The 24,206-nt window shown below is 53.1% G+C and overlaps 1 protein-coding gene across 8 annotated transcripts in view; it reads left to right on the top strand.

Annotated features, from left to right (window-relative positions):
• Acacb (acetyl-CoA carboxylase beta) overlaps positions 1–24,206 on the top strand; it is a 113,273-nt gene that overhangs the window by 64,215 nt on the left and 24,852 nt on the right. For 6 of the 8 annotated variants that reach the window (XR_013155338.1, XM_077108868.1, XM_077108870.1 and 3 more), the window contains 15 exons: positions 448–636; positions 2,383–2,483; positions 4,004–4,319; positions 8,525–8,638; positions 8,726–8,839; positions 9,477–9,566; positions 12,083–12,201; positions 15,227–15,364; positions 16,703–16,802; positions 16,892–16,999; positions 19,695–19,751; positions 19,990–20,031; positions 21,031–21,246; positions 22,774–22,929; positions 23,766–23,969. Coding sequence is in view for 7 of the 8 variants with exons in the window: in XM_077108868.1 (XP_076964983.1) it covers positions 448–636; positions 2,383–2,483; positions 4,004–4,319; positions 8,525–8,638; positions 8,726–8,839; positions 9,477–9,566; positions 12,083–12,201; positions 15,227–15,364; positions 16,703–16,802; positions 16,892–16,999; positions 19,695–19,751; positions 19,990–20,031; positions 21,031–21,246; positions 22,774–22,929; positions 23,766–23,969 (2,064 nt within the window). In the remaining variant the exon portion in view is untranslated. The remainder of the gene's footprint in view (positions 1–447; positions 637–2,382; positions 2,484–4,003; positions 4,320–8,524; positions 8,639–8,725; positions 8,840–9,476; positions 9,567–12,082; positions 12,202–15,226; positions 15,365–16,702; positions 16,803–16,891; positions 17,000–19,694; positions 19,752–19,989; positions 20,032–21,030; positions 21,247–22,773; positions 22,930–23,765; positions 23,970–24,206) is intronic. The other 2 variants (XM_077108869.1, XM_077108876.1) reach the window with 1 other exon arrangement.

Raw genomic sequence — 24,206 nt, 5'->3', positions numbered from 1 at the left:
TCTTGGTATAGCTGGGGGGATCTGGGGTAACTTAATCAACCTCTCTGTGTTTTAGTTTCAATTGTGAAAGGAAAATGATTATCATTCCTACTTGGTAGAATACTTTCTGAGGATCAAAGGACAGCTTCTGAAGAAAGGTTTTTAGATGGTGTCTGTCACTAAGCAAGTGTCCCACAAATGCTAGCTGGTCACATGACCTTACGTTTCCTCCTCACCCTGTGCTGGGTGCAGAGAAGGGAGCAGGGGCCTCCCTGGGTATGAAACTTGGCCATTCCCCCTGTGGTCAGGGGGCCTTCCCCCTCTGGACTCTTCTAGAGGCTGCTGGGTCAAGTTCTCTGGCCACAGCAGTGCTCAGGCCTGGGCGGGTTGAGTTGGGTTGGGCTGTGGTGGGTGGCAGGGTCCTTGGCCACGCGGGGCTGTGGCTGACTGGGGTGGTCTCCGCTGCAGCTGAAGGAGTGGGTGCAGAAGCTCATGACGACCCTCCGGCACCCGTCCCTGCCGCTGCTGGAGCTGCAGGAGATCATGACCAGCGTGTCGGGTCGCATCCCCGTCCCCGTGGAGAAGTCGGTGCGCAGGGTGATGGCCCAGTACGCCAGCAACATCACCTCTGTGCTGTGCCAGTTCCCCAGCCAGCAGGTACGGGGCCCAGCCAGCCCCCGGGGACGCCCGGTCTCCATGCCTGGCCTCTGATCAAGTTGGGCTTCATTCTTTCTTTTTCTTTTTTGGTACCAGGGATTGAACCCAGGGGTGCTAAACTACTGAGCCTTTTTCTCCTTTTTAAATTTTACTTAGAGATGTGGTCTTACTAAGTTGCTTAAGGCCTTGCTAATGACCCTCCTGCCTCAGCCTCCCAAGCCCTTGGGATGTCAGGCATGTGCCACCAGATCCAGCAAGTGGGCTTCTTGACACCTACTTACAGGTCATCCCCAGAGGCTGAGTATTCTAGAGATTAGATTTTTTTTTTTCCATCACTGGGAATGGAACCCAGGGCTGTCCATCAAGGTTAGAACATTGTTCAGCCATAAAAATAAATCAAGTGCTGATTCATGCTAAGGAAAAAAGCCAGTCACAAAAGACCCACTTGATTTATGCTTCTGTTTAGAAGAAATGTCCGTAATAGGAGAATCCATGGAGAAGGACGTGGGACAGTTTACCAGGGTGTAAGGCAGAGGGGACTTGAGGAGTGATGGCTAATTTGTGTGCAGTTCTAGGGTGATGAAGGTCCCTTAACATTGCCGGGTGTGTGGTGGTGCATGCCTGTCATCCCAGCAGCTTGGGAGGCCGAGGCAGGAGGATCGTGAGTTCAAAACCAGCCTCAGCAAAAGGGAGGCCCCTAAGCAACTCAGGGAGACCTTGTCTCTAAATAAAATACAAAATAGGGCTGGGGATGGGGCTCAGTGGTCGAGTGCCCCTGAGTTCAATCCCTGGTACCCCCTCCAAAGAAAAAACCATAAAAAAAAGTGCCCTAAAATTAGTCAGTGTACATCTTTGTGAGTATCCTGCAGACCAAGGAACAGGCACCTTACGGGAGGTGGGAGAAGAGTATGGCACGTAAGTCGTATCTCAATTCAAGATAACAAAAGCCAGGCTCCAGAGGACCCTAATTGAAAAAGGCCCATGCTTGGAACTTTCAGAAATCTGTTGCTGATGCAGGTTTAATTTTCTTTAAAAATACCTTTGTCAGCCGGATATGGTGGCACACATTATCATCCCAGCAACTCAGGAGGCTGAGGCAGGAGGACCATAAATTCAAGGCTAGCCTCGACAACATTGTAAGGCCCTGCCTGAAAATAAAAAATTAAAAGGGCTGGAGTGTGGTTCCATGGTTCGGCACTTGCCTGGCATGCACGAGGCCCTGGGTTCAGTCCCCGGGACCAGAAACAGCAACAGTAGCTTCTTTGGTTGCTGAAAGGAATAGACCAATGACATTAAGTCTAATTGTAAATATAGGACCCTTCCCGGGGCTGGGGCTGGGGCTCAGTGGCAGAGCACTTGCCTAGCATGTGTGAGGCACTGGGTTCGATTCTCAGCACCACATATAAATATATAAGTAAAATAAAGGTCTATCAACAACTAAAAGAGACTATTTGGAAAAAAAGAAGGCTAAATGTCTTAAAAACAAAAAAATGCCCCTTCCCCCCTCACCTGGGCTTGGGTCCTTCCTCCCGCTCTGTCCCAGTACCGTGCGCCTGTTTGGTGACTGTTGTCATTCTGAGCTCTTGAAGTCTCCCAGAAGTACGCCAAGGGGGGACCAGGGCTGTTTCAGGGTGACCAGATGGCTTCGGGGCTGGGATTGTTTTGAACCCTGGGTGGGACCCGTGATGGCTACGTCGGGGCTTCGTCACCTGCTGTCAGTGGTCAGACCTGTCTTGTCCTGTCTAGATTGCCACCATCCTGGACTGCCACGCGGCCACCCTGCAGCGCAAGGCCGACCGAGAGGTCTTCTTCATGAACACCCAGAGCATCGTGCAGCTGGTTCAGAGGTGAAGGGCCCCTGGGCCCTCCAGGGGGTGCGGTTTCACCCTGAGGGGTCACCTGTCTCCAGAGCTGGGCTGGGGCTGTCTGAGGGGCAGGTCCTCACTGACACCGAGCGCAGGAGTCCCGGCACTGCTGTTGCTGAAAGTGGAGACCTGGCCTTACCCTCCGTGGGTCTCAGTTCACCAGCAGGCGAAAGGGGTGTAAAAACACTTCACAAGATACGTCACTTGGAGTCGTATGTGGGCTATCTTGGGAAAGCCGTGACATTTGGCCAGTGTTCACCAGGTGGTAGCTTGGATCAGGACGCAGTGGGATGAGAGGGTTTCATGTACCAGAAAGGACCGTGCAATTACCATTGTGGTTTTGGGGACCACTGCAAAGGAAGGTTGGTGAATAACTTGAATCGTATCTTGGGTAGGTAGGGGCAGGGGCAGTCTGCTGCAGGACTGTGCTGATGGTAAGAGAGATCTTTGCCGTTTTTCATGAAGAACCTACGTAGCAAGATAGCTTGGCTCATAGAGAGAATGGAAGCAGATTTGAACCAATCAGATCACTACCTAATTACCAAGTGCCAGGAACTCAGGTAGAGAGAATGGGGGACCTTAGGAGGTGACCCTCCTTTCAGGGAGTCCCGCGACTCCTGGGCTCCGACTGGCCCTGTAGGCTGCAGCAGTTAGAGGGGATTTTGAAGTGCATCCCCACAAAATGAAAGCCTCACAACCAAGGAGTACCAGGGAGTCCCCCCAAAAATGCATCTGCTGCTCACCTTAAACCCACCCATTAAGCTTCAGAGAAACACCCAGAAGGAATGAACACGTGGTATTAATCGATTCTCCAGCAAACCTTTCTGTGTTGAACATAATTATCTAAGTTCTACCCGTGCTGTGACTGATAAAACAATTGCATTTGGAATGATTTTTTATTTACTATTTTAATTCTTGTTCTTTTGTTGTCATTCAGTCCTGCTGGGGAAAGCTGGTTTCTGATTCCCTAGAACTTAGTATCGCACCCCCTGAGAAACCCAATTCCCTGTGTTCAGAAATATTCTAGAAGAGGGAATGTTTCGGGAAACGCAGTTTAACCCAGGAAAAAGTTTTGTCTCAAAGGGGAAAGGAAATTTACACAGGATCTATCTTTTGGTGAATGTCTTTCAAGTTTGTCTTTTGGGAAAATCTCTTTATAGACTGGGTGCTTAATTGGACATTTTTATTTTCGCCGTTAAACTTGGCTTCCCCCCTTCAGCATCCAGCTCTCTTAGGTTTGTTCCCTTCCCTGGAGGGCCTCACCAGGGCCACCCAGGGCCACCCAGGGCTGTCCCAGGGCTCCATCCCGGTACTCACCCAGCAGGGCCGCTGGTTTGAGGGGCAGGTCTGCCTGCAGACCCAGGCCACGGTGCCTGAGAATCAGAGGGCACAGCCTCCACATGGCTGGGTGACTGTCACCTCCTTTCTAAAGCCATAAAAGCCCTGGGGGATGTCCCAGGGGGCCAGGTGGGCGGTAACCTGGCTGCCTCCCCTCTCCCCAGGTACCGAAGTGGGACCCGCGGCTACATGAAGGCGGTGGTGCTGGATCTCCTGCGAAGATATTTGCAGGTTGAGCATCATTTCCAACAAGGCAAGAGACAGGGCCCCCGCTGGTGGCACGGGTGGCAGACCTGGGCAGCGCGGTGGGGAGGAGCCGCCGTCTTAACCCCAGGCTGCCTCCTCTCCCCTCTAGCTCACTACGACAAGTGTGTGATAAACCTCAGGGAGCAGTTCAAGCCGGACATGTCCCAGGTGCTGGACTGCATCTTCTCCCATGCACAGGTGGCCAAGAAGAACCAGCTGGTGATCATGCTGATAGTAAGCAGGAGGGTGTCCTCCACCCCAAGCTGGGCTGGGTCTGGGGCCAGAAGGCAAGCATTCTGGACTTGGTGGGGTGGGCGCTGTCTGGACCACTCGACTCTGTCATTGTTCAGTGTTCCAGTAAAATTTGGTTTGCAACAATAGGCAGGGACACTCCCGAAGCCTCTGCTCTGTGCCAGGCCCTCTTGGAGTACTTTACGAATGAATATTAACTCATTTAACTCTCACAGAAACCCTAATAATGGTTCTCACCTCTCATTGGAAGAGCTCAGAGAGGTAAAGCCACTTTCCCAAGGGTACCCAGCTTTGTGAGTGCAGAGCCAGGATTTGAACCCACCTTCTGGCTCCAGCGTCTTGAGCTATTAGGAGTATTTAGTTCTGGGTCTGGTGGTAGGTCCTTATTGGGCCTTCTTGGAGACGTAAGGCATTTCCTGCAAGATAGTCATAAGCAGTCTTTATAGTTAAGGACTTTTCCCCTGGATAACGGTCCTGATGACTCCTTTAAAAATGTAGGATCAGCACAGAAGGAGAGACTTGGACTTGGCTTAGAGCAAGAAGGGCTTGGCAATTTTTTTCTGTAAAGGACCCTAGAGAGTAAGTATTTCAGATTAGTGATCACAGGGCTTCTGTTGTAGCTCTTAAGCCCCATGAGCTTGTAATCTCAAGCAGCTAGAATGAGTGAGTCTGGGTTCCTATGGCACTATTTTTTTGGGAGGGGTTACCAGGGATTGAACCCAGGGGCACTTAACCATGGAGCCCCACTCTCAGCCCTTTTTATTTTTCATTTTGAGACAGGGTCTTGCTGAGTTGCTCAGGGCCTCACTAAGTTGCCAAGGCTAGCCTTGAACTTGTGATCCTCCTGCCTCAGCCTCCAGAGCCACTGGAATTGCAAGCATGTGCCACCACGCTCAGCTCCTATAACACTATTTACAAAAATAGTCAGTGGGCAGATTTGGGCCTGGGGCGTGTAGGAGAGTGAACACCTAACAAGTTGTATTCATCAATGTTGGTATTTTGGAAAGGGTCATTTTTACATCTCTTTGTGCAGCACATTTCAATCCTGGTTGCACATGAGGAGCACCTGGTGGGCAGCAGGGTTTTTAAAAATATACAGATGCTCAGACCCCACCCTTTGTTCAGTTAAATCAGAGGTTTTGGAAATGGAGCCCAGAGGTTAGTACAATTTGAAAGCTTCCGCAATGGGAAATTGAACATGGACTGTGTGTCGGGTCATATCGCTAGTGTCATGTTTAGTTTCTTTCGTTTTTCAGAGGTTCTGTAGGCAACTGGGAGAATATCTTTTTCTCAGCCAGATTTGTACTTAAATAGTGTAAAAGATCATGGTGTCTGCATCCCACTTTTAAGAAGAGGAAGAGTGTGAGCATGCACGTGTGCTTACAGCGAAATCCAATGCGCTGTTGTGATAACAGGTTAATAATTAGTGACTCCGGGTGTTTAGGGGCTATCAACATATGGATCTTTGTTACCTCTGAAGTTTTTAAAAATTAATTTTGGGGGGGAGCTCCCCAAAGTGGTTGCAGGGTGAGGTCAGGATTGGGCACCTGTGCCCAGGGAGGTGTCTGCTCTTTGGGGAATTCCACAGCTACAGTAACAGAACGCTTTTCAAAACACTTCCTTTGGTGGAGTATCTGTGAAGTGTGTAGAGCAAGGTTTCCTGTCGTGTGTCAGAGTCGGCTCGGCATTCGGAGACCTGACTTCAGGTCCTGAAGTTTCTAAAATCATGTGCACCAGGTGTCAGCCTGGGGGAGGTGGTGGACTGGCCCAGCTCAGAGAATTGGACGCTTACTTGGGGCTGCTGCTTTTTTTTTTTTTTTTTTTTTTTTTGGTACTGGGGATTGAACTCGGGGGCACTCGACCACTCAGCCCCATCCCCAGCCCTATTTTGTATTTTATTTAGAGTCAGGGCCTCACTGAGTTGCTTAGGGCCTCACTATTGCTGAGGCTGGCTTAGGACTCGCCATCTTCCTGCCTCAGTCTCCCGAGCTGCTGGGCTGACAGGTGTGGGCCACTGTACCGGGCAGTTGGGGCTTCTTAATAAAGGAGACTGAAATGTTGTCCCAGGCGTGGTTTGGGGGTCAGAGGTGAGATCCACTCTGTGGCTCTCTTGCTTCCATTTGTTAGGAAACAGTGAGTTCTTTACTTCCGGTGGAGTTTGGTACCACAGAAGCTTTTGGCAAAGACTTTCTGATTTGATTCAATTGTATTTTATTTAGAGACAATTGTTTGGAGTCTTTTAAGGGGACATAGTTTCTGCATGTCATTTGGGGGTCCTGGGACTTTGCATCAAGACAAAGAAAACAAAACATGATAGTGTAAAATAAAGTACACAAGGACAAGAAAGAAGAAGGGATTCGGGGCTCTTGTGTGTGCAGGGTGGTGTCCTGGCTTTTAGAATGCTCACACACACACACTCACACACACTCACACACACTCACACTCTCTCTCTCACACACACACTCACCCTCACACACTCACACCATGATCACACTCCACCAGCCTGGTGGCTGGACAGCACCTGCCCTCGGTGCTCTCCTTGGAGCCACAAGCTGGGTGGCATGGTGGGGGCAATGTCACCACCCCTTGACCACACAGAGCAAATCAGAACTGGGAAAGGAGAGCGGATTTAGATAATCTCCCAGCGTTGACGTGCCTGTGTGCTTGTGTATGAAATATTAATACATAAAAATTCCAACTCTAAAAGCCGTGTGGGGAAATGATTAGGGAAGTCGGGAAACACGTGCATGAGAAGTGGTCATGGCCCCTCCCTGTGGTGAGACTCCTTGGGGAACAGTGGTGGTGATGGCGGGGGGCTGTCTTCTGTGGGCTTGGAGGAGGCGCCTGCTCTGGCCGTTCCTGAGGCCCTCCTGCGCTCAGGGCATAAAGGAAGACGCAGAGACCACGGTCCTGGTCTCCAGCAGGAAGGTCCCCCACTCAGAAGGACTCAGCACCCCTTTCTCTTCTGCAAGATTCCACTCCCAGCTCCTCCCCTCTGAAACTGAACCCCTGAAGTCAGGTAGCAGCATACAGTGGGGGAGACGGGTGCTTCAGGGACCCAATAGAGCTGTGCTCCGATCTGCTCCACCCAGCACAGGCTCCAGTGGCCTCAGGGCAAGGCAGAGTGCCTCTCTGAGCCTCAGTTTCCTCATCTATAAAATGGGGATCCTGAAAGTAACTCCTCAGAGGGTTGAGAGAATGGGGAGAAAAGTGTGTAAAGGATCCAGCTGTTTGCCTGGTACACAGTCAGTGCCTGCTGAATGCTCACTAGAATAGTAAAAGATTCAGCATCTCTAATCCAAATTCTGAAAGTTTTTGAACACCAGCAGGATACCACAAGTGGAAAACTCTGCCTCTGCCCTCCTGTGATGGGTTGCAGTTGACATGTAGATGTACTAAAAATGTCACACAAAATATTTCAGGCTGTGTGTGTGTAAGGTGTATGTGCGACTATTTGTCTATTTATTTTCGCAGTGCTGGGGATCCAGCCCACGGCCTTCCACATACTGGGCAAACTCTCTACCACTTGCTCTGTCCCTAGTCCCAGTGTACATGAATCATACACAAGTTTCATGTTTAGATTTGGGTTTTGTCCCCAAGATAACTCATTATGCATATGCAAATATTCCAAAATAAAAAAAAAATCTGAAATCCCAAACACTGCTATTCTCAGGTTTTTCAGAGAAGGATCATTCAATCTGTGCTCTAGGCAAAGACTTATATTTTTCTTTTCTTTTCTTTTCTTTTCTTTTTTTTTTTTTGGTACCAGGGATTGAACCCAGGGGCACTTAACCACTGAGCCCCATCCCCAGCCCTATTTTGTATTTTATTTAGAAACAGGGTCTCATTGAGTTGCTTAGGGCCTCCCTCTTGCTGAGGCTGGCTTTGAACTCTCGATCCTCCTGCCTCAGCCTCCTGAGCAGCTGGGATTCCGGGCGTGTACCACTGCGCCCAGCTTAGTTGTATTTTTCTTTTTACCAGGTATTGAGGGTGTGTTTTGGAGTATGAGTGGGCGACTGGGTGAATGGAGGGGCAGGGGTCAGGGGGAAGGGCAGAGGAGTGTCTCAGGCTGTGCCTGTTGCCCTGACAGCGGACACTGTTTGTTCATACGACTGGCCAAGGTGAGTGCTGACCTATTCCCCTCTGGCAGAGAAAATTTATTTGGATTCTGTTTCTGTCCCCTAAAGGATGAGCTCTGTGGCCCAGACCCTTCCCTGTCAGACGAGCTGACCGCCATCCTCCACCAGCTCACTCAGCTGAGCAAGACGGAGCACTGCAAAGTGGCCCTCAGAGCCAGACAGGTCAGGGCTCCAGGCACCTGGACCTGGCGCGTGGCTGCCCCGAGCCCACCCGGCTTCTCTTATGCCAGCCTCGCCTCCTCCCGACAGGTGCTGATCGCCTCCCACCTCCCCTCCTACGAGCTGAGGCACAACCAGGTGGAGTCCATCTTCCTGTCTGCCATCGACATGTATGGCCACCAGTTCTGCCCAGAAAACCTCAAGGTGGGACATCTCCTTCCTTCCAGCTTCCACAGCGCACGCCCTGGCCCAGGTGGGGGTCTCGGGGCCTACAGGCTCCCCCTGCTTCAGGGTGCTCACTTCCAGGCTTCCAGGAACCCCCGCATCTGAAGCTGGGAACCCTGGGCAGGATCCGGAGCTTGATTGGCAGGTCTCCTGAGAGTGCCCATGGGAGGAGCCGGGAGTGGGAGGAGCCGGGAGTGGGAGGAGCCGGGAGTGGGAGGAGCCGGGAGTGGGAGGAGCCGGGAGTGGGAGGAGCCGGGAGTGGGAGGAGCCGGGAGTGGGAGGAGCCGGGAGTGGGAGGAGCCGGGAGTGGGAGGAGCCGGGAGTGGGAGGAGCCGGGAGTGGGAGGAGCCGGGAGTGGGAGGAGCCGGGAGTGGGAGGAGCCGGGAGTGGGAGGAGCCGGGAGTGGGAGGAGCCGGGAGTGGGAGGAGCCGGGAGTGGGAGGAGCCGGGAGTGGGAGGAGCCGGGAGTGCGTTGTGGGGCACGGGGGCGCATTGGCGGCGGCCAGGGACAGCACCATGATCATCTTCTCCTGCTCCCCCCACATCCTTTGCCTCTGGTTGGTGGTTAAATCTTGTTCACAGTTTTTTTTTCTTTTCCCTTTTTCCATTTCCCATAGAAATTAATCCTCTCAGAAACGACCATATTTGACGTCCTGCCCTCCTTCTTCTATCACACTAACAAAGTCGTTTGCATGGCTTCCCTGGAGGTAAGTAGGGGGGGCCTTGGGGGACAGTGGCAGGCCTGAGCTTGCCAGTTGTAACATTCAGTGCCCACTGGCCTGTGCCTGACCCTCCTGGGCCATGGCCTTGCAAACAGGACCTTATGCTCTTCGAGTTAGTATTTCATCTTGCAGAGAAATAAACTGAGACACAGAGAGGTGAAGTGACTTGCTCAAGGTCACACAGCTAGGAGGGGCAGGACCAGGATTTCCACTAGATCTGTTTTGTTGCACCATGTCCTGTGTCACCACAGCTTCTTCCAGGCAGAACACAGCTAACTGCTAACCCTCAGAGCCAAGTCCAAGGCACCTTGTCCAGATTCACTGTGTGCATTAATTAATACGTCAGATAGACTTTTCTACCTGGAGCTCTGAGAGCCAGAAGGAGCCTAGGTGACTATTTAAAGTGACTGCCCTGTGTGACAGGACAGAGAAGGGTATGACCAGCAGCAAAACCCAGATGAGGGCCAGGTGGTCTTGTTCCTGCTCTGGTCCCCCTGTATTTAGGAGCCAAAAGGTGATCACTTATTTTCAGGAATTCAGACTTTTACTCTGCTTTTTGTGGGACACAGGAAGTGACCCTTGGGCACTTAGGTGGCTCTCTTACCCTGGACTACGTGACTGGTGGTGGTTTTTCCTAATCTCCTGGCTCTTTGAGCCCAGTGGCTTAACCCCCATGGCCCCCCACTCTTTCCTAGATCTTTTAGACCCCGTGAGTCACCCACCAGAACGCCAGGTTTGGCTGGGTCTTCCTGGAGACCCTTTGAGGCTTGTGAGCACGTGGCAGCCCCTGGGCCTCCTGGACCTGCAGGTTACCCCCCTTCTATGGGTTCAGCTCTGGAAGAGTCCTTCTGAGGCCTCACTCTTGTTTTCCAGCAATGAGACCCAGTGCGTCTCGTCAGAACTTTTAATTTAATTTCATTAAACATTTATTATTTGTTCATTTTGTAGTACTGAGGATCGAACCCAGAGGTGCGCTACCACTGAGCCACATCCCCGGCCATTTTTATTCTTTATTTTGAGACAAGGTCTCTCTAAGTAGCTGAGGCTGACCTCGAACTTGCGATCCTGCCTCGCCTCCTGAGCTGCTGGGATCACAGGCCCGTGCCACTGCACCCAGCTCATGAGTATTTTTTAAAGCGCTAAGTCCTATTTATTAGAGATTTTTCTAGGATGTATTTCTATACATTCTGTCACTTTCTATAATGGCACTTTTTTTCTTTTTTTGAGTACCGGGGATTGAACTCCAGGGCCCTTGTCCATGGAGCCCCCTTCCCAGCCCTATTTTGTATTTTATTTAGAGACAGGGTCTCCCTGAGCTGCTTAGCATCTCGCTGTTGCTGAGGCTGGCTCTGAACTCAGGATCCCCCTGCCTCAGCCTCTGGAGCCCCTGGGGTGACCAGCCATGGAGCATAGCTGGAAGCAGGTCATCCAGAGGGCAGCAGTAACACTGTTATTTCATTTTATTAATATTCATTTTTAGTTGTAGGTGGGCACAATACCTTTATTTGTTTTTATGTGGTGCTGAGGGTTGAACCCGGGGCCTCGCACACGCCAGGCAAGCACTCTACTGCTGAGCCTCAGCCCCAGCCGGACACTGTTATTTTAGTTCTTGTGGCACAGAGCATCTATTCCCCGGGCAGTTGAAGACCTCCCAGCATCTGAACGCCAGACGGCATCCCCCACTCTGGCAGCCTCTGGGCCCACATGGTTAGTGAGCACTTAAAATCCCCTTTGTCAGAGTCAAGCTGTGCCTGATTTCAAAGACTTAGAAGGGGGGAAGAATGTGAAATATGCAAATATTTCCCTATATTACATGTTGAAATGATAATATTCAGGGAGAATAAGAGTATTATTAAATTATTTTTAGCTGTTCCTTTTCTTTTTCTCCATGGCTATAAAAAATTAGAATTCTAGGTGTCGCTTGTGTTGTATTTCTTTTTTTTTTTTAAAGACAGAAAGAGAGAGAGAGAGACAGAGAGAGAGAATTTTAATATTTATTTTTTAGTTTTGGGCGGACACAACATCTTTGTATGTGGTGCTGAGGATCGAACCCAGGCCGCACCCATGCCAGGCGAGCGCGCTACCGCTTGAGCCACATCCCCAGCCCCTTGTGTTGTATTTCTATTGGCCAGAACTGCTCTAGAGCAGGGGTTGGCAAGCTGTGGCCTGCGGGACGTATTTCATAAATAAAATTTTCATAAATAAAATTTCTTGGAACAGCCTCACCTGTTTGTGTACATATTTTTAAGGCTGGTTCCGTAAAGCAGTAGCATCAAGTGTTTGTAGCAGAAATGATGTGTCCTGGAAAGCCCAACGTACTTGATATCCAGCCCTTTACACAACAAACCAACAAGCAAAACAACTCCATCAACTCTCCCCGGGATGTTCTCAGCGGCTGCTTAGAGATCGGCGGATACCTTTCCTGGTGTCCCTCAGCCTGGGCTTTTCAGGTTTGAGGACACTGGCGCCGTCTGATGTCCACAGCGTCTCTTCTCCCCCAGGTCTACGTGCGGAGAGGCTACATCGCCTACGAGCTGAACAGCCTGCAGCACCGGCAGCTCCCCGACGGCACCTGTGTGGTGGAGTTCCAGTTCATGCTGCCCTCTTCCCACCCAAACCGGTAGGTGCTGCTGCACCCTTTCTCCTCTCTGACCTGTGTCCTCTGCGAGGACCCAGCCAGTGCCTCTGGAGTGCTGCTGGGTGGACGTCGGGAAGACCCCTTCCTCGCGTGGCTCTCCCACAGCTCCGCGCTCTCCTCTGTGGAGGTAAAACCACGGCCCACCTCCTACCCACCTCTACCTCCTTAAATTAAAACAAGTGGAAATAACGTGAAAAACTTCAGCCTCTGGGTCATAACAACTGCATTTAAAGTACCCAGTGGCCACATGGGGCTCGCAGGTGTCCTACTGGACTGTGCCAGAATGTTCTAGAAAGTTCCAGTAGAGAGTGCTGTCCTCCACTGTTGGGAAGAGTAAATGAGATAAGGCACATGTGGCATTTAGGTTAGCACATGGCACAGAGAAATTTGTGGGTATTAGCAATCCCCGTGACGACTGTGACCAGTGCTGTTGTCGTAACCGCCCGACGGCGTGCTGTTGGCCGGACACTGTGCTCAGGGTTATAGATTCTTTGTTCATTGAGCCTTTGCCCTTTGTTGGCCAAACGGGATGTCATCTGCATTTTACAGATGGGAGCCTGGGGCGTCTCTGGACCTGGGCCGAGCTGCTCAGTCACCTGGGTGGGAAGCTGAGCTTACTTTGTCAGGGGCACATCTCAGCGCTCTTTCCCCAGCCCTTGAGCGTGCTCGGGAGCCAGGTGCAGGGCACATGGCCTTGCCCACTGGAGTCTGGCCATCCGGCACCGTGGTTCAGTGACCCCGCGGTGTTCTCACCCGGGGACAGCTGGCGTGTGTACTGCGGGCTCACGGTCTGTGTTTTAACCCATCTTATTTCAGGACACGAAGTCCCATTCTGGTCAGGTGGCGTGCCATATCGTCCATAAAGTAATTATGTCCCCCTGGTGTCCGGAACATTCCCTTCTACTCTCCCTGGTTCTTCTGTTAGGGGTTCCTGGGGAGTTCCCACATTGCTTGTGGCTACATGGTGTCGTGGTGATTTGGGCTTCCCCTGATCAGGTCTTATGTCTCTACAGGCAGCAGGCTTCATGTTTTCTGCAAGCGGGGATTTTCCTGGTCTCTTGGGATTTTGAAAAATATATTTTAGGCTGGGTGCAGTGGCTCACGCCTGCCCTCCCAGCGGCTCGGGAGGCTGAAGCAGGAGGTTCTTGAGTTCAAAGCCAGCCTCAGCCACTTAGCGAGGCCATAAGCAACGTGTTGTTTATTTTGACCCTTCATATTTCCAAAAAAGAGAATCGTGCTATTTTACCCCATTGTGAGAAAAGTCTTGTGCTGCTTCTGGCCTGGGGTCATTTTGGGGGTGGCGGGAGGTGTGGTGTGGACTTTTCCCTGCCCCTGGGGGGCACCGCTTTTCTCTCCTGACCTCAGTGTCTCGGCACTTCAGCCCCCTAGGAAAGGAAGGGCTCTCACACAGGGGCCCTGGGCCACGCCTCGCGTCTCAGGGAGGACCCGTGTGGATACAGGGTATTGCCCAGGATGGGTCCCAGCTCCTGTTTTGACCAGAGACACTGAGGACTGTGGGGGTGGGTTCCTGGTCTAGGTCTTAGATTCTGGCCTTGCTTAGAGCTGGGGGTGCTGGCTGACGACTCTGGGCCTTGGCTGACCCTGGAGTCCAGCCCTTGGAGGCCTCTGGGGAGGGCTCTTTGGACAGGGTTCTCCCCGCCAGGAGGGCCTGGCCTGGCCCTCAATTCCAGTGTCTCCAGGTATGTGGCAAGTTGGGTCGCTGAGACCAAGGGCAGGTCAGTCCTACTTGAAGTCACTTGCTCCAGGTCCAGGGAGCTGTGAGAGGGCTGGGTAGGACCTGGGTCACCACCTGGCCTCTGGCCCTGCTGCCCTGCAGGACTGTGGTCCGGTAGGCCGGGGAAGAAAGGCAGGTCTTCATGTTTGTTAGAAGTGCCGTGTTCCCCGAAGTCACCTGAACTCTGCCCCACAGAATGTCAGCGTGTGACCTCTGGGTTTAGTTGTCCAGCAGCAGGGGCCCTGGATCCTGGTTACCAGGGGACCCAACAGGGACTCAGATATCTGTGTTGGGGATGCCCAAGAGCGCCCCAGGTTGGAGGACTTGCTTGAAGGACTCAGAGGATAGAGTCCACCCCACTCAGGACCCTGAACAGTGAAGGGGTGCACGGCAATGTCCACGGAGGCAGAGGGCACCGGGGCGGGGCCGAGGGGGTAGGAGCAGGCCTCAGAGCCCCTCCCCGCCCGTGCTGATGGCAGGTGGCAGTGTTGCTGTTTGGTTGCGGGAGCGCTCACCAGAGCTTGGTGCTGAGTCTGGTCTCCAAGGCACCCTCCACCTCACAGGAGGGTCCGGGCTCCCAGAAGAAGGCAGGTTTCACAGCGCGGCCAGCCAGCCATGTCATTTAGGGAGGAGTGGGCGCCTTCCCCCAACCCAGTTCCCGGATGCCACCACGGGCCCGCCCTGCAAGCAGGTCTCCTTTCTGTGGGGTGCCACTCGGCCTTCTGGGTGGACTCTCTTCTGCACCGTTTGATGGCTCCTCCTACACTGGAGTCCAGGGCTCAGTCCCAACTCCAGAGATGACCCCTTCGGATTTGCTCCTGGTGAGCGGCCCGTTCTGGGGCCGTGGTTGTCTGGACTCTAAAGAGGCTGTTGGTCTTGCCCAGGAGGGGTTTGGTGGAGGCAGATGGGGCCGGGAGTGGAGGCCTGGCGTGCTCCCAGCCCCGAGGCTGCCCCCTTGCCAGCCGCCTGGCCTGGGCCTCTGCGGGAGAGATCGATGCTGGAATGTTAGTTCTCTGTCTGGTGGCTGCAGTCCCCACCTCTGGATGTACCTTGGACTGTTGGGGACTGGCCTCTCTTGCATGCATTCCTTCACTCGTTGGGCTCTGACCACACCAGGTCCTGAGGAATCAGATGAGACCCCCACCCACCAGCCCCAGCCTCCGTCCCTCCCCATCTTTCAGTTTCAGTGTAGGGGGGGTCTAGTCCGAGTCTGGCTCCCCGAGGCACCAGGCACTGGAGCAGCTGCCTCACCCTCCACTTGTCACCCTGCAGGATGGCCGTGCCCATCAGTGTCACCAACCCCGACCTGCTGAGACACAGCACAGAGCTCTTCATGGACAGTGGCTTCTCTCCACTGTGCCAGCGGATGGGGGCTATGGTTGCCTTCCAGAGGTTCGAGGATTTCACCAGGTACGGTGTGGCCTGGTCCCCCAGACCCAGGAAGGGTGTGTGGTGGGCTTCCCTGACCCTGCCATTCATTAGGCACATGGCTGGGGGGACCAGACACGTAGCACAGCGAGTTGGAAATCACACAGTCACAGGGGAGGGCTCTTGGCGGGCACCAGGCTCCTGTGAGAGAGGAGCCAGGGCCTGGCTGCAGCAGAGCGGGGCGACCCGAGGTCACGACGCTGCCCACTTCACAAACTGGAAGGAAGTATTTTGGAAAGCTTTCACCATAAAGATAAATGTTCTGGGAGATAAATAGGTTTAACTCGATTGAAGCATTACACCATGTATATGTATATGGAAACACTTCCTGGCTCTCCTTTACTGTGTATGATTTTTTACATTTTATGTAGCAGTTAAAAATAAATTAAAAAAACAGCAAACTGTGCGGGGGGTGGGGGGGGGTGGGGGGTGGGGGGCGGGGGGGCGGGGGGTGGGCGGGGACAGTGCCCAACTGTCATCCCAGCTACTGGAGAGGCTGAGACAAGAGGATCACAAGTTCGAGGCCAGCCTGGGAAAATCAGGGAGACTGTCTCAAAATAAGAATTTATGATAGTGCGCTTATCTTGCATGTGTGAGGCAAGACCCTGGGTTTAGTCCTCAGTGATACACACACATACACACACACGCGCGCACACACACACACAATCATAATAGCATCATCATCAGGAGCATGAGGCCACATGACAGCTCACCCGTGTTGAAATCCCAGCTCTGCACTTCCTGTGAGACTGAACAGGTGAATCAACCTCTCTCGGTCTTCTCATCTGTAATGTGGTATAATGGAAGGCCCTACTTCACTGGGGCATTGTGAAAATGAAATGAGATAGTGTGTGTGGAATAAGTACTTGAAATGTAGCTCACATGTCACTCACATGCCCTCGCCACCATCATCACTCCCCCACTTGCCCCTGGGGTCTGTGCTGGGCTTGGCCTGTCCTGCTGAATCATCCTGTTGAGTTTCTGGGCTGCGAGATTTCTGTTATTACCCTCAGGTGACTTAGTCGAGGCCGTCCCTGGGGCCTCTGAGCCAGTCTGAGGGGGTCAGGAGTTCTCAGGCCCCGCTGCAGGCCTCGACAGTTACAGTCCTGTCCTCGGATCCTGATTCTAGGCTGTGGAGGGTCATTCTTACCTTTTGGGAACGACCCTGTTGGGGTGCTTTGGACTGAGTCAAGGAACCACTTGAACCTGCGTTGGCTAAGAGAGAGGGAGGCCCAGGGTTCCCGTGGGCCTGGCTTGGAAGCTTGACCTGGCCTTGATGGGAGTGGCCCCTTAGCTTTCCTTCTCTGCCCCGCACCCCAGGAACTTTGATGAAGTCATCTCCTGCTTTGCCAATGTGCCCAAAGACATCCCCCTCTTCAGCAAGGCCCGCACCTCCCTGTATTCGGAGGACGACTACAAGGTCAGTGGCTCAGCCCAGGGAGCAGCCCACAGAGAGGCCAAGCCTGCGCCTCCCGGGCCTTCTACTCTCAGCCCTGTTTTCTCACTCAGAACCTCCGAGAAGAGCCCATCCACATCCTGAACGTGGCCATCCAGTACGCAGACCATTTGGAGGATGAGGAGCTGGTGCCGGTTTTCAGGACATTTGTACAGTCCAAGGTACTCTGGGTGTGCCCCTGCCATTGGGGGAGCAGGTCATCTGTTTTGTGTTGCTATAATAAAGCACCTGAGGCTGGGTAACTTTTATAAGGTAAAGAGGTTTTAGCTCCCAGGTCTGGAGGCTGCACTGGGCACCTGCATCTGGTGAGGGCCTCTGCTGTGTCACAGCATGGCAGGTGACATAACAGAGCAGGAGCGTGTGCAAGTAAGCACGTGGTAAGACCAGAAGCTGGGGGGGGGGGGTGGGGAAGGGTCAGGCTCACTCTTCTCTAACAACCTGCCTTCACAGGAGCTAGTCTGATCCTGCAAGAACTACCGTTAGTCCCTTCCAAAATGTCACCTCATGACCTAATTACTAATTACCTCTCTTAAAGGCCATGCCCCCTCAATACTGTTACATTGGGGCATTAAGTTTCAATGTGAGTTTGGTGGTGGAGAGAGGGAGAAGGGGCTGGTCTTGGTCTGAGCTGTGTGGGGGCACCCTCGGGCACTTTATCACTGAGCCACATCCCCAGCCCTTTTAATGTTATATCTTGAGACAGGGTCTTGCTAAGTTGCTGAGGCTGGCCTCAAATTTGTGATCCTCCTGCCTCAGCCTCCCAAGCTGCTGGGACGACAGGCCTGTGCCACCATGTCTGGCATTCTAGATGTCCTCACCCGTACCCAGGGCCAGCATCTCTCTCCCAGGAAGCCACAGTGATTAAAATACCAAGGTGCACCCTGCTTAGCCCATCAGGAGCCTGGACAGGCTGAATAAATAGTTTGGGGCTCCGGGAGCGAGAGGTGTTTTTATTGGAATCATCAAGAAACCTGCAATTTAAAAATGCCCCTGATGTGGATGGCTGAGTGGGACAACAGCTGTGGGTGGCTTCTGCAAGCCTGTGGCCACCCCTAGCATATATTCTCACTCTGGCCTTGGGTGTCTTCAAGGGCCTCAGCTGCAGACAGCTACGGAGTTGCACGGGGAGTAGGAATGGGGTGCCCCGAGACGTCAGAGATTGAGTACAGACAGGCAAACGCTAAACGTGTATCGCACCAGAGAGGAGGACTGGAAGGACCGCAGCCGTTGGAAAGGAGAAGCCTTGTTCTGCTGGCTGTGTGATTAAGGAATTAGACATTTTTACATTCAGCCTCTGTGTGTGTGCGTGTTTGCACACCGACTCCCACGTGCACATCAGTAAGCACACATGCACCTGGCCGTGGGCGAGGACAGTGAACAGGCTGAGTCTTCCTTGTGCAGTCTGTCTGTCCTCTCTCCAGCCTGCTTTCCTCCCATGTCCATTTGTATGTGAATTTATCTCTTTCTGAAACAGGCCAGCGCCGTCCATTTCCCCTGATAATTTTCTTTACTAGGTTGATAAATTAAGTAATAGCCTTGTTTTCTTGTCTCTCCCCACAAAACTTTTATTTTTTTAATTTTTTTAAATTTTTTGGGTACCAGGGATTGAACTCGGGCGCTCGACCCCTGAGCCCCATCCCCAGCCCTATTTGGTATTTTATTTAGAGACAGGGCCTCACTGAGTTGCTTAGGGCCTCACCGTTGCTGAGGCTGGCTGTGAACTCGCCATCCTCCTGCCTCAGCCTCCTGAGCCCCTGGGATGACAGGTGTGCGCCGTCGCACCTGGCTTCCCCACAGAACTTTATATCACAGTACTGATTTTATTGAAGGAGCAATACGGAACGCCTTCGCACTTTCTCGTGTAATTATTTTTATTGTCGGAGTCTAATAAGAAAGCAAAAAGTCACAGACGCCCATGGCTTGATGTGCTTTCACAGTGGGATTGGTGTCAGATCACAAATGGGCCCTCTCGGCTCCCGGAATCTGTCCCGTGTCCGCTCCCCTTCACCACTGTCCCTGGAGACGACTGGCTGTGTCCTGACCTCTGACCGTCAGTTAGTTCCTCTGTTTCTGCGTTTTCTGTTGATGAGAGCAGGCTGAGCTCCCTGTGCTGGGCACTCTCACCCGGCTTGTCCTCCCCCTGCTTGGTCGAGGTGTCATTGACCAGTGCAGATCCTACGTATTCCCAGGAGGCAGGACGTCGGCCTGTCTCTTCCTGTAACATCTTTATTGAGATATAATTCCACAGTGCACAGTTCACCCATCAAAAGTGTACAGTTCAGTGCTTTGTAACGTGTTCCCAGGGTTGCACAACCACGACCAGGGTTCATTGAAGAATAATTTCATTCCCGCCACCTCCTAAAAAAAAAACAAAACAACGCGTACCAGCCAGGTGTGTTAGCGCACACCTGTAATCCCAGCAGCTCGGAGGCTGAGGCAGGAAGATCATGAATTCGAAACCAGCCTCAGTAATGGTGAGGTGCTAAGCAACTCAGTGAGTCCCTGTCTCTAAATAAAATTCAAAATAGGGCTGGGGATGGGGCTCAGTAGTTAAGTGCCCCTGGGTTCAGTCCCTGGTACCAAAAAAATCACAACCCCTATGTTAAGTCACTCCCATCACCTCCCAACCCAAGCCCTCTTGCACACCCCAGCCTCAGGCAACCGCTGATCTACTTTCTGTGTCTGTAGACGTTTTCACTCTGGATTTTCCATTCACCTGGAACTAGGGGGTCTTTCATGCCTGACTTCTTCCACTGCACACACTTACAGGGTTCAGCCACATGGTAGCACGTATCAGCCCGCCAGTCCTTTTTATGGCCAAGTAATATTCCATCATGTCTCTGGTTTCTAATGCAGAAAAATATCCTTGTGGATTACGGACTCCGAAGAATCACATTCCTGATCGCCCAAGAGGTCAGTCCAGCTGTCAGGTCCTCTGCGCTAGTCTTTTCCGTTCTCTGAACCTCAGAGTTTATTTTGGTCCATATTTTGTAGGTGAGGGTACAAGCGACCTGTTATTAGAAAACACTTTTCAAACGATTCATTCTGAAAGCAAAATGGTTTATTGTTAAGGATCACAAAATAAATAGAGAGGATAGTTCATGGAGTCTTGTTTGATCTAATCGTCTTTTCTGTGGGTTTCTTTTTGCAGAAAGAATTTCCCAAGTTTTTCACATTCAGAGCAAGAGATGAGGTATGAACCAAAGCAGCGAAGTGTGTGCTCGCCACTGGCTTCCTTGATATTGAAGGGGACTGTCCCCAGTCCTCGAGGCCTGCTCGTTTTCTAGAACATGGCAACTGCTGTGTAGACTCCAGTTTTTGGGGGGAGTTATATTTCCCGTGAGAACCCCATGTTTCCTGCAGGGAGTTCAGACCCTCGGGCTCCTCCTCTTTCCACCTCCTCTGAGTTGTCATGTTTGTTGGGCTCCTCAGTAAGACAGTTCTCCCGCCTTCTTTCCTTATCTTCTTCCTGACCGGTGGTCGGCAAGGTATGACTTGCAGACCGGCTGCCTGTTGTATAAATAAAGTTTTATTGGAACGCAGCAGCCACACAGGCCTTCGATCACCTAGTGTCTCCGTGGCCTTCAGGCAGAGGCGGCAGAGCTGAGGGGTGAGCCGGGAGCTGTGTGGTTCATCAGCCCGAACAGGCCGCGTCTATCTGACCCTTGGGTGTTTCCTGCTCCCTAGTGGAGCAGGTGGGCTCGTCCCCAGCGCAGGTTCAGGACCCTGCCAAGCTTAGTGTTTTGCATTGCGATTTACCCAAAGCCCAGCTTTTTTTTAGGCTCTTCATTTTTCCTCTTGTTCCATCTCCAGCCCTGTCAGTTGCTTCCTTTTGGGGACCAATTCCCACTAAGAAACCTGGGTTAGTGACATCTTGAGGAGTACGGTGTGCCATGAGAGTGGCCTCCTCATGCTGGCAGGTGCTGGGGACCAGTGGGCTCCCCCAGGAGCCAAGAGGCGCTCCCAGCACCCCAGAATTGCAACACTTTGTGCAAAACCCCAAATCTCAGGAGCCTTGGGGACCGTTCACAATTAGGGGACACAATGAATGCCACATCCCTGAGCACCGTGGTCTGCAGGAGAGGGCCTGGGCCACAGGGCAGGGAGTTGCGATGTCAGATTCCGTGTTGTCTGTGCGGGTGTGTCTGTCTGTCTGTCTCTCTCATCCGCCCTCTCTCTCTGGCGGATACAGTTTGCAGAAGATCGCATTTACCGCCACCTGGAGCCCGCGCTGGCCTTCCAGCTGGAGCTCAGCCGCATGCGTAACTTTGACCTGACGGCGGTGCCCTGCGCCAACCACAAGATGCACCTGTACCTGGGCGCTGCCAAGGTGAAAGAGGGGGCGGAAGTGACGGACCACAGGTTCTTCATCCGCGCCATCATCAGACACTCGGACCTGATCACCAAGGTAAGGGCCGCAGGCGTTTCTGCCTCCTCTGGTCCCTCAGGCCCTGGCCTTCCCTTCCCGAGTTCCTGCTCTGAGCTGCACGCTGGGGACTTGAGGACATGCTGGGTGCACGGGGCTCTGCCCATGTGACAGCTGTGGCAGGAGGCGGACAGCAGGTGGCCTATTTTGTCCCAGCAGGGGCTCTTGGATACTGTGTTGATGGTGGGGTTCTCTCTGTGTGAGATGAAAGCTGAGGAGACAGAACGAGACTGGTTCATTCAGGGAATTTCTTATATTTGCTGATTGAATGATCATTTTTTAATTATTTCTTGCTTTTAGAAAAATAACCCACGATCATACTGTAAAAATCTCAACCAATCCTGAACACTATTTCTTAAAGATCAAGTGACAGGACCCAGAATTCTGCCATGAGGGGCTGGCCCTGTGGGTGACTCTTCCCAAACCTGATTCCACCCAAAGTCAGGGCTCCAGTGTTGCAGGTAGAGCTCAGGGTGCAAGATCATCTGGGAACTGTCACCTTTTCTACTGGACAGTTACTTACAGACCTTCTCCCGTGATAATGAAGATTGATTCATGGTGTGTGTGACAGCCTTACATGGATGAGAGTGAGTGAGTGTGTGTGTGTGTGTGTGTGTGTGTGTGTGTGTGTGTGTGTACAGTATGTTTTTTTGGTACCAGGGATTGAACTCAGGGGCACTTGACCACTGAGCCCCATCCCCAGCCCTATTTTGTATTTTATTTAGAGACAGGGTCTCACTGAGTTGCATAACGCCTTGCCGTTGCTGAGGCTGGCTTTGAACTTGCCATCCTCCTGCCTCAGCCTCCCAGGCCCCTGGGATGACAGACGTGTGCCACCGTGCCTGGCTATGGTATCTGTTTAAAAACCAGTTCTTTCTTGACGGATATTGAGTCAATCTCAGGTTTTTGCCCTTCAGTCGAAGAGATGTCTGGGCTTTATCATTGTTCAGGATGTGACTGTCATTGGAGAGCTAGTGTCTTACCAGCCGAAGAAGGGCCTTGGCGCACCTCGGGGGGTACCTGGCCTTGGTCAGGTGGTTGAAGGAGTGAAGAGAAAAAGTGGGCAGAAAATTTTTTTTGTGTGTGTGGGGGGTTTGAAGGAAGGAAGGAACCAGGAGGCGCAGGTTGGCTGGTCCCAGCGGGCGGGACACAGGGCTGCCCCTAGTTGTCCTGGCCCCAGTGGTGAGGGGGGCAGGTGGACGGGGCCTGGGCTGTGAGCCAGTGAAGGCCATGTTTGGATTTGGGCTTTGGGTCAATTTACATGTAATAATCCCGCTCCCTGGACAGTCATGGGCCATCTCTAGGAATGGCAGCCCTGGGAGGGCCAGTCACCCTGCCCTGATGTCCCCGCATCAGATACAGCAAGCTGAAGCCTGGCGGGTGTGCTATGCAGCCCGGGCGAGGGGACAGGGCTCCGCCAGACTCTTGGAGGAGGGGAGCGTTTCCTCTCTGAGGGTGAATTTCCAGCCCGAGGCTGTGTCCTGAGCCGCTGTCCCTCGGCCTCTCCAGGAAGCCTCTTTCGAGTACCTGCAGAACGAGGGCGAGCGGCTGCTCCTCGAGGCCATGGACGAGCTGGAGGTGGCCTTCAACAACACCAGCGTGCGCACCGACTGCAACCACATCTTCCTCAACTTCGTGCCCACCGTCATCATGGACCCCTCCAAGGTCACGCCCTGGGGCTCTCACCGCGGGTCCCTCTCACTGGGCTCCTCCCACCGTGTGGCTCTGGGGCTCTGTCTCCTGGCCCTTGAGACCTGAGGCCCTGGATGATGTCCCTGCCCGAGCCTCCGTCACCCCAGGAGAGCCAGCCTTCCACGGTCCCTGCTGGGCCTGCGGCTTAGCTGCCCCCTACGAAGCAGCCTTGGCCGTGAGGGTGACGTGCACACCAGGGACACCTTGCACAGTAGAATTTGCAAGAATTTCCCGGGTTTCAGGATCTGCAGGGAATGGGGTGGAGTGTGGGGACCATGAACACCCAAAGTCTGGCTGAGCTGTTCGGCTGACTGTTACGGTGGGGACCCTGGGATGAGAAGGATCCCAGCGCACCTGTGGGGTGCAGAGGGCCACCAGACCCCTGACCCCACTGGTCCTCATATTTCCAGGAGAAAACTGTGAAGCCTTGAGAGGCACAGGAAGATGGGACCATGTGGGAGCGCTAGTGCTGTCACCTGTCAGCCTCCGTCTCCTCCACCTGTCAGTGGGGGATAGATTCCTGCCTGTAGCGGGGGTGGTTGGTGTTGGAGCACTTGCTTAGCGTGCGCGAGGCCCTGGGCTCCGTCCCCAGCATCATGCACGCACACACACACACACACACACACACACACGCTCCTTGCTGTGCACAGGGGAGGACGTGAGAGCCTGGGTTCTCAACACTCAGCAGGGTTGCTAATGGCTCATATTTTGCTGGGTGGTTCTGGGTCCCAGGTGGTCAGTGTCTCACTGCCCACTGCAAGCGTGTGCGTGGAATGGCCTCTGAGAGGGCTTGCTCTGCTTTGGGGCAGATCGAGGAGTCGGTGCGCTCCATGGTCATGCGCTACGGCAGCCGGCTGTGGAAGCTCCGCGTGCTGCAGGCCGAGGTCAAGATCAACATCCGCCAGACCACCTCGGGCAGCGCCGTTCCCATCCGCCTGTTCATCACCAACGAGTCGGGCTACTACCTGGACATCAGCCTCTACAAGGAAGTGACTGACCTCAGATCCGGAAACGTAAGGCCCAGGAGGTGGACCACGGGGGTCCAAGTCGAAGCCGAGGCAGGCTGCTGGGGACCAAGGCAGGTTAAAATGACCCCTGGGGGCCCTCTGCCTGGCCTTGCGGACTGTGGCAGCTCTGTGGTGTTCCATGAGTGAGTAGCTCCAGGTTGGGATGACGGGCGGTTCCCAGTGGTGCCTCCTGGGCAGGAGCCCAGATCTCCAAAGCCCAGTCACCCCACAGCCCTCCCCGGA

Source organism: Callospermophilus lateralis, chromosome 1 (assembly GCF_048772815.1).
Source record: "Callospermophilus lateralis isolate mCalLat2 chromosome 1, mCalLat2.hap1, whole genome shotgun sequence".
Classification (NCBI taxonomy): domain Eukaryota; kingdom Metazoa; phylum Chordata; class Mammalia; order Rodentia; family Sciuridae; genus Callospermophilus; species Callospermophilus lateralis.
Note: the sequence above shows the minus strand (reverse complement) of the source record. Positions and strands in the feature narration are given on the sequence as shown.